Genomic DNA, 14,714 nt, shown 5'->3' with positions numbered 1-14,714 from the left:
TGTGTGTGTGTGTGTGTGTGTGTGTCCTTGAAGGACAAGGACCAGCCATAATTAGTGCAGCTACCCACTGTCCTACAGCTGAGAACACAAGGGTCAGCACGAAGCGCAGTCACATAAAAACTCTGTCTGTGATAAAGATATATCCCAAAGGACTCAGTCAATGTTACATATTCCACTGATTTATGTGTACATAAATGTAATTAGTTAGTAATAGTAGATCTGTTAACTTTTTGAATCTAAACACTTGCAACATTGTCTTTTTGTGTTTATTCTTAACAGATTTGAGCTGTTGGAGGTGTTGAACTTTGATTCAGTGAGGAGGAGAATGAGTGTTATCGTAAGATCAAGCTCAGGTAGGATGAAGACACACACAACTTTTACTTGCATAACTTTATCTAAATGGAGACATTCGATAATTTTACAGTCGTTTTTTTTTTGTTTTTTTTTTTACTTCACGTCCCCCAAAAGGAGATTTTTGTCAGATTCAGCTGACTTCTGAGTACAAATGTATCCTCAAAATTAAATAGGCACACACACACAAACACAAACACACACACACACACACACACACACACACATATTTACTTGGCAATCTAAATGAGGACATATAAAGTTAATTATAATTATTACGCATAATTAATGTGTAATTATGTACTATATAATTAATTCCTGGCCTAAAGAAAACTTTTGTCATTTTAACATGTTAAATTTTGTGTGATTAAGTATTTAAAATGTGCTAAAAATACTGCAGTTAATCATGCCTTTTGAACAGTATGTTAATAATTAAATTTTTTAATTGACACTCATTCATTCATTTATTGAGGTTAGTGATGTTGAGTTATGTTTAATGAAATAGAAATAATACAAATATATGAACTTATAAGGCAACATTGTCATGTCTATTCAATGTTTTATTTTGCCACAATAATATGTCCTTGAATGATCTCTGGAAATATTGATATGTGCAGTTATTTGTGATTGATTTGATTACTCTGCATGTCATGTAATCAATTGATTACAATTTTAGAGATTGGCAGCCCTAATTATTCACTTTATTTATGAATGATTTTCCCATCTCAGAACGTCCCCAAAGGGATTTAGCTAATGTCTGGGGATCATTTTGTCCTCAAAGCATTGCTGAGTAAACACACACATGCACACTCATTCTGGAACTGCAAGTGACTGTTACACATTCCACTGAAAGTCTCTATGTGCGCCCAAATGAAGGCACCAGTTAATGCAAGTGGGTCAATGTGCTACTAGCATACAAATGAGAGCAAGATTTAGACATCTGTATGATTCCTGAATACATTCATTTACATACAGTTGACCCTGATAACTTATCTTCTAATGTAAAAAGCAATTAGGATATTCTTGAATACATTGAAAGCCTGACAGCATAACTAATGTACTAATTTAAAGTCAACATGTAACAATGTTTGTGACCCATTTCACTATCATACTATGATGCATTTCAGAGGAGAACAGAAAAAATATATAAAATCTCAAAGACAAATAGGTTAGTTTGATTTCATGAATTACAGAAAAATATTGCTTTACCTATTATAAATGCATTGAAAGCATGACATACTGGTGGTTGTGCAGTTTCTTCCTTGTAGCTTTTAACACTGTGTTGATAATTGTTTGTTTGTCCTAGGAGAGTACTATTTGTTCTGTAAAGGTGCGGATTCTTCTATTTTTCCACGGGTGGTTTCTGGAAAGGTGGAGCAGGTCAGAGCGCGAGTAGAGCACAACGCTGTGGTGAGCAGAAATCGGAAACATCTTCATCTTCTTTCTTATTTTAGCAGAGCTATTTATAAGCCACAAAAGCTCCTTCCTAGATCTTGATGGAAAAAAGCTCCTCTCATATGTGTTTGCTTGTGCAACTTTTGTTTAGCATGAATGTCATCCTCAAAGAGAGCTGAAAGAGTACCTAAACATCACTGAAAATCAAACGGAGCAAAGACAATGTGTCTATTGTCTTTCTATTTATGTGTTCTCACACTGCGGCCCAACACTGATCTCACTAGCTTTCATAAGAGGGATGAGTATTAGAAACAACCGTTAGTTTAATGTATCTGTAGGACCCAGAAGTCATTTGTACTTTTTGCTCTTGATAATCTAATGAATATAATGATCTTCAACTTGACAAATATATGGAGTCATTTGCAGAAAAAGAGTATAATTATGGTCCCAGGCATGAGGAATGGATCTTAACACAGCTCTATGTTACTTCATTGTTTTACTCACAGATCTGGGTCAGGAATGACATCACTTTAGAAAGGGGTTTGGTTGCACTGGTGTCTGTGCTGATTCATGATTTTGGTAGCCATAGTGAAAAGGTTTCTGTAGAGACAGACAGAATTGAATCTTTGTTTTCAAGACTGTCTGCAGAACAGTAGTGTTTTATTAATAGTGATAATGGAAACTTTTCTACTAGAGCATTTTTGTTATTTAATAATCTACATTTCAAAGGGATAGCTCACCAACAAATGATAATTGTGTTATTATTTACTCACCCCCATGCCGTTCTAAACCAGTATGTCTTTCTTTTTTACATGGAACACAAAATGAGACGTTTTGCAAAATGTTCACACTGCTCTTTTGCATACAGCAAAATCAGATCTAATAAGACAAAGATGTCACCATAAAAATAACATTTGAGTGCATAAAACGTAACATTTGACATGGGATGTATTGTTTAAGTCATACAGGCTTTTTTTATGTGGCTTTTATGGAAGCTTATTTCCACGACAGAATAAAAAGAAATTTGAAAATCTTTTTATCTCACAATTCTGTTTTTTTTTTGTTTTTTTTCAGAATTGCGAGATGTTAACTCACGATTACAAAATAAAAACTCTCAATTTTGAGTCACAGTTACCTTTTTTGTTATTCCGTGTGGCGGTGGAAATAAGCTTCCATACTTTTTAGGAGCTTGGCAGCCTGTGGTCACCACATGCTTCATTCTATTGAATAGAGCAGCGTGAGCATTCTTTAAAATATCTCCATTTGTTGTACTACAGAAGAAAGTAAGTCATAGGTTTGGAACTATACAAGGGTGAGTAAATATAAATAATGCTAACATTTTCATTTTTCTTAGCAACGGTATTGTTCTTTCCTTTATATTATGCTTATTCTTAGTTAAACCTATGTTTATGTCCAAGATTAATGCTGTTTTTAGAAAAAAGAATGAATTCTGGAGTTGAATTTAGGCTCTTTTTGTAAATGAATGGACCTGGCAGGCTAAGCTGACACTTTTGTTTCAAATCTTTCTGTTGTAGGAGGGCTTACGGACTCTTTGTGTTGCTTATAAGAAGCTGACTCATGAGGAGTATGAGGAAACGTGCCTTCTCCTCAACAGCGCTAAACTAGCTCTGCAGGAGCGTGACAAGAAACTGGCTGAAGCTTATGATGTCATCGAAAAGGATTTCATCCTGCTGGGAGCCACGGCTGTGGAAGATAGGTGAATCACTGCCTCCTGACTCACAGTCAACCTGATTAACATTTACCAAATACCACAAATACCATCTAGGTTTGATTGACTTGTTTAAAAATTCCTGTACTGAAGTGAATCAAACTTTCGATTTCAAAGTTGAGAACTTAGAAGAAGCTAACAGAGTGGAATCCAAACCATTTCATGTTCAGTATTCCTTTGTCAAATTCAGAGCGCAAATGCAAATAACTCTACCACTTAAAGGTACAGTAGAGACAGTGGGATCAAGATGTCTGAGACCAACAGTGGAAATAGGAAAAACTTAATTGAAAAAAATCTTATTGTTATCCAGCATGATTTGTTTTTTTTTTTAAACAAATGATATATGAATAATAATTTGAGCAAAAAAATGTTATTGAAGAAAATTCTATTGTTGTCCAGCATGATATGAGACTTTTTTATTTTACTTTTCTTTTCTTTTTTTTTTACAAAATATGTGTGAATAACTTGAGCGAAATATTTTAGTATTGTTATTCATGGTGATTTGAGTATGTTCCAAAAACATCAAGTGTTTAATTTTATTGTTTTATTACAGTCTAAGACTTGCAGTCAGCCCTCTACGAACACCTTGGCAATTGAATCGCCAGGAATTCATTATTAATTCTTAGCAGTTCTCACGTTGGCTACGTAAACTTTGCATCATTTTAAGGTTATAAAATAAAACTTAATTGAAAATCGGTAAAGTTACTCACTCTGATTGCTGTCCATGCCGTCCATCTTTAGTGATCCAATTCGGTAGGTGGCGCTGTTACAAAAGAATAGGGTCCTAGAACTGCGGTCCTGAAACTGCAGCCTCCGGTTGTGCAGGAACATACTATTGTATATCTGAGCTAAACGTATACTTAGCCTCCAACTCACACACTGGCGAGTAAAATCTGAGAATTTATTAGCCAGTGGCTAATATTAGACATCATTTAGTCGCCCAGAGTAAGATTTAGTCGCATATGCGAGTGATTTACTCGCAATGTAGAGGGTTGCTTGCAGTACATTCCCAGAAATTTACAAGTTTGTAGCTACACAGGAGTGACTATAGAGAATCAGGGAAACACTTCATTTTTTCAGGTTTTTTTGTTATGGTAGTGTCACTTAAAGTCATTCATTTGTGAATATGTAGATTACCATTCAGTAAGGGCCTCATTCACTCTCGCTCCTGCCAACTAAGCCATCAAAAAATCCATAGTGTCAAAAAATGGAACCATGACGTCCGATGCATTTCTGAGCAAGTCCGATATTGCTTTCCAAGTTGCATGTTGCTGTAAAAAAATCAGCATGTTAATAATAACTTATGTTTTCCATAAATTGCATTATGCATTCGCCTAAATAAACAAGGTGCATTTCCCTGAACTGAAATGGAGAATGGATGTGCATTAGCAATATTAGATTGTTAACTGGCTGAATGCCAAGGTTCCGATCTGCCCTACAACTGGATGGAAGAGTTACAGGCCCAGCGTCTGTTTGAAGCTCACGTGAGCACCTGCGGCCCTGACAGAACCAGCGTGAGTTAACGTTAATTGCACAGGCAATCAATAGAGTCCATCCGTTAGGCTCCAGTGTCCTGATAATGAGCAGCTAACGTAATTAGACCCCCTCTTGAATCAATCGGGGGCCGGCAGACACGGTTCTGATGAACTACTGTTTTGGCTTATGCACTTATGGATGCCATCCAACCCAACGTTATAAATAAACACATCAATCCATGTTGGCCGCCTTAATGAATATGACAGAGCAAACAAATAGTGATTACTGGACGGGAACTTATTTTGTCAGGCTGTGTTGATTAGATGCAATCAGTGCCCTGTAGGCAGTTTGTGTCTTCAAGAGGTCACTCAAGATCATGTGTTATAGTCAAATATACAGGAAGCTAATTTGATAAGGGGCAGCGTTAACTATTTGTAATGTTTTTTTTTTTTATAAAATCCCTGAAACACTCAAGTTGACATGGCAATGGCAACAGATTTTACTTCTATAAATGTAGTTACGTTTTTGTGGGCTAAAAGGTCCATTGTCTGTAGTCAGTTGTGTAGCAATGTATGAAGCACAGCTCACACAGAAGTAAGCAGCTTTATGTTGGTCAATGCGGTATATTCACATGACCGACTTAAACCCGTTGCGAAATCTGTGTTAATGTGGTGACTGGACTTGAAATACAGAAATGACTGGATTTCACCCAAAAAATTCTGTAAATGTCACTGCGCCCTTAAGGGTTGTGTTTCTGAGTGCAACAGGATATTCAACAAGTAAAAAACGAAGGGTGGGACTTTTTTATCTATTGGGAATTTGATTTCATAGAGAAAAGTGGGTGCTCTATAGCAGAATAGAGCCTGACTTGAATGCAAGACTGCAGTGGATTGTAGAGAGGATATAATCAATGTTACATTAAGGTTATTCAGCATTAAATTACTGTTAAACTAGTGTTAACTGTTGCCAAGATTTTAGGGAGGCTGCATTCACTAACAGCAGCCTAATACAATGCCTTAAATAGCTATTTGGCTAATGGGTTACATTAGTTTTCCTGCCCCCTTGGCCTAGGTGACATCATTTGCAAAGAAAAGTCATTTTAGAGACAGAGCATGTTATCATGAAGACAGTGGATTTTTTTTTTAAATAAAGCACATTAATCTTGCACAAGAAGGCCATGAAAGTGTATTTAAGGAAGCATATAACATAAAATCTGATTTTGTGTCAACTTTAAGCCAAGATTTTAAAATACGAGCCAAATAGGATGTTGGGGAAGTCAGAAGGAATGTTATGACTCAAATAGAATGTTGCTTAACTTGGGGAATTTGTTTAGCTTCAATAGAATGTTGTTAAGTGAAATGCAATTCATGTTATTAGAATGTTTAATAGGTAGTGTAGTTGAACGTCTTGTGGTTTCTTCCCGGGAGTCTTTGTGAGAATGTCACTTCCTGCGTGGCTGGGCTGTGAGTGAGGTGCAGTAGGGGGTGGAGTCTTAATTTTCTGGCAGCGGTGACACTGTGAATCCTGACTGCTGGGCTGCTTAATTACTGAGTGACATGGGCTGAGACATCACACTGCAGTAGAAGACCTCCGTGCCACCGAGCCATGCAGAGCACTGTCCATTAACTTTCACTCCAGCACTGCGCAAAGAATAAAGCACACAGGATTGCTATATACTATGCCAAATCTTTCTGCTGCTACTATACAATTGAGACAATTGGGCTGTCAAAGCAATAACTGCTTAATTGTCACTTTGTATATTTGATGTTGTTCTTTGGCTACTATTTATGTCAGAGTGTGACATATTAACTTCAAACTTAGATAGTTAGCTTCAAACTTGGTTAGATAGATCTAAGATACACTTAGATAGCGTAAAACATTAAATTACACAGGAATGTGATTAAAAACGTTGCAAACTGAACGTTTATTTAAAATTGCATTTAAAACTATCCAAACACTCAGGACTTCCACAAACTTACATAAGAAAGGTAATATGGCGATTGTCAACATTTGCTAAGGTCGGATTGGTCATTAGTTAAGTGACGATTCGGTGGTAAATAGGCACCCCAACTGGCTCATTATATACATGTACATGAACTGCTTTTAAAATCATCTTGGTTGTCATTTTATGTTTCAGGCTGCAGGATAAAGCAGCCGACACCATTGAGTCCCTGCACAAGGCTGGTATGAAGGTTTGGGTCCTCACAGGGGACAAAATGGAGACGGCAGCAGCCACATGCTATGCTAGCAGGTTGTTCCATCGCAATACACAAATCCTGGAACTGACAACCAAGCGGACAGAGGAGCAGAGTCTCCACGACGTCCTGTTCGATCTGAGCAGAACTGTCCTGAGACAGCATGGCAGCATGACCAGGGACACTTTCTCAGGGTAGGTACAGTAGAATACATTTACGTGCTCACATAGATGCTCACACACGCAGACACCTTCACACATACAATGATCCCCACAGGCTCTCAGGTGATTGCCAAGACTATGGTCTGATAATCGATGGGGCGACACTGTCAGCTGTTCTGAAGCCAACACAGGAAGGAACCAGCAACGGAGGGAACTATAAGGAGATTTTCCTGGAAATCTGCAGGAACTGCAGTGCTGTTCTCTGCTGTCGCATGGCACCCTTACAAAAAGCACAGGTACTACAGCACTTCAGTCTCAAAGAGTATGCACTGACATTCAAATGATTGGGGTAAGATGTAAGGTTTTTTAATGTTTTTGAATTAAGTGTTTTGAAATACAGGAAAAACAGTAATATTGTGAAATAATATACATTTTTTTTTATTTAAAATCAACCAAAAAAATGTATTATATTTTTAAATAAATTTTTAATTTAATTAATTTATTCCTGTGATGGCAAAGCAGAATTTTCAGCAGCGATTAATCCAGTCTTCAGTCTTGCTGATTTGGTGCTCAAGAAACATTTCTTATTATTATCACAGTGCGATTTTTTTAAAAGCTTAAAAGAGCAGCGTATATTTTAAACATATTTTTGTTGCAATGTAAAAGTCTTTACTGTCACTTTTGATCACTTAAATGCGGTCTCGGTGTCTATTTGGGTGTCTGACATTTAGTCCCCACAATGATGATAAAACCTGACTCACACAAACACAGCCACCTGCCAGAGAACGGTTGTCCTCATTCCCTTATTGTAATCTCTCAGCTTGTGAGTTACACGGCGCAATCAAAAGAGACTCTGGTCTCTTTCTCGTTCTCATTTACTGCACGCTAAACCTGTCAGTCACTCTCTGGGGCTGCTGGGAAAACCAGAGACTGTAAAGTCAAGAAGCGAGAGAAGTCACAGCATTACAAGACAATTATTGATGTGAAACGAACAGTAAAATCCAAATCAAATAGTCACTTCGTCTGAGATAGGATTGATATGATCCCATCGCCTCAGTCACATGAGCAGCCAAAAAGCCTGATTAATAATCTAATCTCTCAGAAATGAAACTGTTCTTTCAGATTGTTAAGCTGATAAAAGCATCAAAAGAACACCCCATCACACTGGCCATCGGGGATGGAGCCAATGATGTCAGCATGATTCTGGAAGCTCACGTGGGCATAGGTGATTTCATGCTCGCATACAAAAACAAATCATTTTAGAAGTTATCCTTTCTCCAGGAAGTACATCTCTGATAGGCTTCTGTTTAACAACTATCAGCAATATCTTGCATGCCTATTGACTGGTTTTTCTGCCTCTAGGGATAATGGGTAAAGAGGGGCGTCAGGCGGCCCGTAACAGCGACTATGCAATTACCAAGTTCAAACACCTGAAGAAGATGCTGCTGGTGCACGGACACTACTACTACATCAGGATTGCTGAGCTGGTCCAGTACTTCTTCTATAAGGTGAACTCAAACAAACAAAATGTGTAGACACAAAATAAAAAAGATAATCTCAAGGAAAATAGCTGATTGCTAGCTGACACAACACAAACAACATTTCCTGCGGTTGTAAACACAGGAAAAAAAGTTGCTTAATATGTGTGGATGCTACTTTTTCCCAGGAGTTCTGACTAAACCACTGAACAATCTTGTTGAAAATGCAACTCTAATGCAGCGCTATTTATAGCAAACAGAATTCACACACACGCAATCCCCCTAAAGGGTTGAGCACATCAGGTACTGAGGGTCTGTTTTCTCTCCACAGAATGTGTGCTTCATCTTCCCTCAGTTTCTCTATCAGTTCTTCTGTGGCTTCTCTCAGCAGGTAAACGCATACCTCAAAGTGTCTTAAAGGTCTATCACTATTAGACTACATTTGAAATAGATGTTGAAATTGACACGTGGAATGTGAAAGTGCATGTAGTTATTTCTCTTCTGTGCTTACACTGAACTTAACTGTTGATTTGCAGCAACTATAGCAAACTGGTTTAATTGTTTTTGTCCCTCTGCAGCCACTGTATGACACGGCATATCTGACCCTGTACAATATCAGCTTCACCTCATTACCCATCCTCCTCTACAGTCTGATGGAGCAGCACATCAACATGGACATCCTCAAACGGGACCCTACTCTCTACAGGTGAGGAACGTTTGGGTTTCACTAACATCCCCCTTATCTACACCTATGGTCTGAATGTGATGCAATAATTATACTTTAAACTTTAAGCATAGGTTTAAACAATGAGAACAATTCACCCAAAATGGAAAACCAGTATGGAGTTAGGTTTGAGTTGAAGTTGTTTTATTGGCTGATACGTGATGTGTGGTACGTGTCATCATGTTTACTATCTGTTCACTATTCTATTTCTGGGTCCCTCTGTGAGACCTACTGATAAATCCCTGTCTACACACTGGCTATTTATACTCACCTTGGCTCCTTTTTGCATGGCTGTTGGTTCGCTGAGACTCAAAACACTCATTATTTGTTATCCTGAGATTTGTTGTCCCTGACACTTCATAGCATATTCATAAAGCACTTTTGAAATACTTAAGTAATAGTGTTTTTATTTATTACATTTATTTTTGCTTTTCCCACTTGCACAAAAATAAATTGTTTGCAAGGAATTAAAACACATATACATATTCAACTAATGCAAGTCATAGTGACAGCACAGCACTGGCCCATTCAGGGACCATTTAATATGCTGATTCAATTAAAATTAAAATTTTAAATAATCTGGATTTTTGAAAACTTTTATTTTCCTTGCATCATTTTTGTATCTAATGAACCGCCTGATGTAGCCCAATCTCACTCTATATTTTCCCCTTTTATAAAATGTTCTCTCTGATTGTGAGCCTCCAGGTTTTCTCACTAAATCACATGAACACACTGCTTCCAAATACGAGGCTGCTATAATTGGACAGTTCCATCAGCCTTTGGCAAACATATCTGCACGGACCCTTGCACTAAACTCAATTTACACACTACACTGGGCAGAAATATTGTTAGAACAGCTCTACATTTTATCACCAAATGTCCTGACACTGCATTTTTTTTTTCAATCTTATTCCTCTGCATTGCTTGTTCAATATATACAGTGTTCATTACTGACACACAGTGTGGCACTTGTAGCCATCAAGGACATTCTCACTAGAAAAAGTGCTGATCTGATATATACTTTTTAATTTTTCTATATGTTTTTAAAGTAAGAATGGACAGCACAGCAGAAGTGATGCTTATTTTTTTCTGACCCCAATTTCACTTTCATTTGAAATGATCCATCCAAACTCAAGTGTGGTTTGAGACTAAACTGAGTTTTCATAGAGTGCTCTAAAATAACAATATGATCTTACAATGAAATGTTTGACTGCTCCTTTGCTTTTCAGTTTAGTATCGGTTGCACTTCATTTGGTATACATTTATACCAACAATACTATAAAAGACTACAAAACCTGAGCTCAGTTTGAGATATTCCTGAGATCTCTTCTGAAACTCTAAAGGTGGCATGTGAGTTTATTAATTTGAGAAGCAGAAACTTCAGCAAAATGCTAAATGAATAAATGTAGATTTTCCATTGGTTCTTCATTTAATCTCATTGTGTCAAGCAGAAACATGTGAGATTAAAGATACTTTTTATATTCTCCCCATTTTTCTTATATTTTTCTTTTCTTTTTTAAAATATTACACTAGGTTTCATTTATTTTTAGTTCAGTTTTAGATATTATTAATTTCCATTTTGTAATTTTAATGCTTTAACATAAATTTAAGTTATTTGCCAAAGCAGCATTTCTAATTGTTTTTCATCTAATATTTGTAATTTATTTTAGCTTTATTTCAATGAACAATATTTTTAATAGTTTTAGTTATTGATAATAACCCTATACATGATTTAGAAATGTGTTGCTTATAATGTATTGCATGCACTTGTATGTTAAATGTACATTGTTAAAGGTCTGTAAAGTGTAACATTTACAATACAGTGTGGTTTTATGCGATTTATCTTTATATTTTCATTTTTAATAACTTTCTTTTTACAGAGATATTGCCAAGAATTCCCTCCTGAGATGGCCCACCTTCATCTACTGGACATTTCTGGGGATTTTTGATGCCGTGGTCTTCTTCTTTGGTGCTTTCTTCCTTTTCGACAACACAACCTTCACCAGCAATGGACAGGTAACGCAGTCACTGTCTAAACCATGATTTCGTTTTCACATTTTTCTGTGTGTGTTTTATTTAATCAACTTAACCAGCCGTTTTTATTTCTTGAGCTCATTGTTTTTCTCAGTCAAATAAAGCAGTCGCATACAGATTGAATGGGTGGCCGATGCTTGTTGAGTGAGTTATTTTGTGGTTTGTAATGTACATACTTGTGGTTTAACTGCGGTCTTGATCCAGCTTGCAGACTTTTGTCTGTCCTCCTTTGCGTATGTTTGAAGTCATTACAGGTGCTTCTCCATTCATTTTTTGCGACACAAAGCATGCTGGTTAATCAGTCAGACCAGACATCTTTCTCTGTGCCATTAAGTTAAATCATAGTAACCTTTTTGGATTGTTTTTTTACCTGTTTGATTTACTTTCAGTTATAACATCCTAATTTTTTCTTTACTTTCTTGCTCCCTGTCCCCTCCCTCTCCTTCTTTTCTTTCGTTTTCTTCTCTTTCTCTCTTTCTCTATCTCTTTTCCTCCTTTTACCTACCCCCCTTTTGCCTTTCTTTTCTTTTCTGCTTCTCTTCCTTTCCTCAGCTAATGGCCACCAACACACAGATGGTAAGCCTGTCCCTATCTGTTTCTCATCCTATTTTTAGTTTTAGTTTTACTGTTACCCTCCTCAACCCCTCCTCTCACCCCAAAGCCACTCCCACTCACATAGTGTCTACTAACACTAACCGTTCACTGCCATCGTAGCTCTCAAACAGTCACTTACGGCATCCCAGTGTCCCCTGTACCGAGGACCAGCCACTGTAGGTATAGAGTAGCAAGCCCCCCTGTTCATCTTCCTCTGTCTATCATCTTGTGATCGAGTAGGAGTTTGTGTCCGTCCCGTGTGTCACGTTGCGACTGTGTTTTTTGCAATCCCCCGATTTGGAGGGGTGTTGTCATACTCATCCTCAACGGCTTGTAAGATACACATCCATCCTCTCATGACTCACTGCAAGGGCAAATGAATGAACAAGAGGACATGTGGATTCAACATTTCACTTTGTTTGGTACAGTACATGTTGAATGGAAGAGAATCTATTCCGAAACTTTTAATTAGAAGGGATGCTGGAGGCTTTTTCCACAAATAGGGTATACATTAGTGACTCATTAACCTTTTTTACACAATTGGAGGTTCAATATTTTATTTTATTTGTTTGTGAAAAGTATAAGATGATGTATAAGATTTAATACGTTTAACATTTGGGGCCAGATTTACTAAACATGGCAAATTAGCGCTAGAGCGCAATTCCATTAAAGCACCGATGGGAGGGAAAAATTTTGCAGGTGATTTAATGACAAGGTGCACATTAAAGAACACAGACGCAACATCTCATTTCCATAATGACCAGCGCAATCTACCAAGAGCAGCGCAATTACCGCCTGCTTTTTTTGGGCGTTAAATAATGCCGCAAATACTTTAATTGACGAGCGCAAATCTTAGTAAATCACATTGCATGGTTCATTTAAATATTCTCCTCCCATAAATTTAAAGATCCTACAAATGCATATTCAGTAAGGTGAGTTGCAAAAATAACTGTGTCCAATTCTTTTCAGCGCTAATTTCCCGCTGCATGTCTATAGTAAATCCTGACAGCTGTTTTTTAACGCCAAATGAGGGTTTGTGCTGACGCAAGCTGATAGTAAATCTGGCCCTTAATGTCTTTATTGTAAGTATTTGTATGAAAAAAGGAGAAACTAATGTTTTTTATATTTAATATAAATTATTATTATATCATGGTTGTTATTATTTTTATCATACTAATTAGTTATTTATTTATTGCTAAAAAAAGATACTAAAAACTGATGTTTTGTGTATAAATTTTATTAATAATTATATAATTGTATAGATTAAATATATTAATAATCTCTTAAGTACATTTATTGCATTGCATAGGGTCTCACTTTCTTCTTGTAATACATTATATATACAAATAATGTATTTAATAATGTCTTTATTGCAAGTAACAAAAAATAAACTAAATATTTTATACAAAAATAAATATTTGAAAGGGGTCATATGATGCTGCTAAAAAGAACATTATTTTGTGTATTTGGTGTAATGAAATGTGTTTATGCAGTTTAAGGTTCAAAAAACACATTATTTTCCACATACTGTACATTATTGTTTCTCCTCTATGCCCCGCCTTTCTGAAACGCGTCGATTTTTACAAAGCTCATTGGTCTGAAAAGCGAGGTGTGCTGTGATTGGCCAGCTATCCAGTGCGTTGTGATAGGCCGAATACCTCAAGCATGTGACGGAAATGTTACGCCCCTACCATGCTGTGTCCCGGCGCGACGAGAAAAAACCAGTAAAACCCATGTCTAAAAAACATAGACATGTGGGGGCGTTTAAACGAGGCATTTTAGGAGGGCGTGGACGAGTCTTAACTTTTATAAAGAATATCTCTTTGGATTTGAGACTTTAGTCTTTGCAACTTTACAGATCTTCTTTATGCACCAACAGCTTGTAACACTCCAAAGAGAAAGGAAAACTTGAAATCGCATCATATGACCCCTTTAAAATTATTTAATCTAAATTATTATTTTTTATTGTTAAGAAATAAAAGAACAGTTTTTTCTCTATTTGTGGAAAGTGGCAAAACTCTATCATTAACAGAAGAATCATTATCTGATTAACTGTGCTGAAATATCAGATTCATCAGTTTGAAAAATCTTTCAACTTCTTTAAACATCATTTGCCCTTGACATGTTTTTGTTTTTTAACACTAAATTTCATTTTGATTGCTCGTTAAGGTAAGTTAATGCATTTTCCTCAAACTTGTTGACATTTATTGTGTGTCCTTGTATTTTAAACTGGCAACTCATCATCATTATATTGGTCACTAAAACCATTTGGTGCCATACAGTCTTTGACCTGCTGCTTTGACTGTGATTCGTTTTTTAAAGGTAAACATGCAGTGATTTTATAAAGAGCTCTCTTTATAGTGTTGATGTTGTTTTGCATAGTGCCATCAACAGTGTGGCCGGTCCACAGACAGGGGAAGGTTCTAGAAGAGAGTCCATTGTGTCTAAATTCAGCCATTTACCAAGACTGTAAACAATGAGGGAACAAATCCTCCCAAAAGACGCAATCACACAGAGAAGCTTACAGCACCCAAGGTTTATTGGGCCAATCTGCAAAACTGAATCCATTATAACATT

The 14,714-nt window shown here is 36.7% G+C and overlaps 1 protein-coding gene across 4 annotated transcripts in view; it reads left to right on the top strand.

The window, feature by feature from the left end:
- The window catches only part of LOC107676866 (probable phospholipid-transporting ATPase IH), a 67,382-nt gene that overhangs the window by 43,789 nt on the left and 8,879 nt on the right, over positions 1-14,714 (top strand). For 3 of the 4 annotated variants that reach the window (XM_016471581.1, XM_016471580.1, XM_016471578.1), the window contains exons 16-26: positions 280-353; positions 1,658-1,761; positions 3,282-3,463; positions 7,089-7,340; positions 7,423-7,603; positions 8,430-8,532; positions 8,670-8,815; positions 9,117-9,176; positions 9,364-9,491; positions 11,390-11,525; positions 12,096-12,119. In XM_016471581.1, the coding sequence (XP_016327067.1) occupies positions 280-353; positions 1,658-1,761; positions 3,282-3,463; positions 7,089-7,340; positions 7,423-7,603; positions 8,430-8,532; positions 8,670-8,815; positions 9,117-9,176; positions 9,364-9,491; positions 11,390-11,525; positions 12,096-12,119 (1,390 nt within the window). The remainder of the gene's footprint in view (positions 1-279; positions 354-1,657; positions 1,762-3,281; positions 3,464-7,088; positions 7,341-7,422; positions 7,604-8,429; positions 8,533-8,669; positions 8,816-9,116; positions 9,177-9,363; positions 9,492-11,389; positions 11,526-12,095; positions 12,120-14,714) is intronic. The other variant, XM_016471579.1, reaches the window with a different exon arrangement.

The sequence above is a fragment of the Sinocyclocheilus anshuiensis genome, unplaced genomic scaffold, assembly GCF_001515605.1.
Source record: "Sinocyclocheilus anshuiensis isolate Anshui unplaced genomic scaffold, SAMN03320099.WGS_v1.1 scaffold2166, whole genome shotgun sequence".
In the NCBI taxonomy this organism is placed as follows: Eukaryota; Metazoa; Chordata; class Actinopteri; order Cypriniformes; family Cyprinidae; genus Sinocyclocheilus; species Sinocyclocheilus anshuiensis.
Note: the sequence above shows the minus strand (reverse complement) of the source record. Positions and strands in the feature narration are given on the sequence as shown.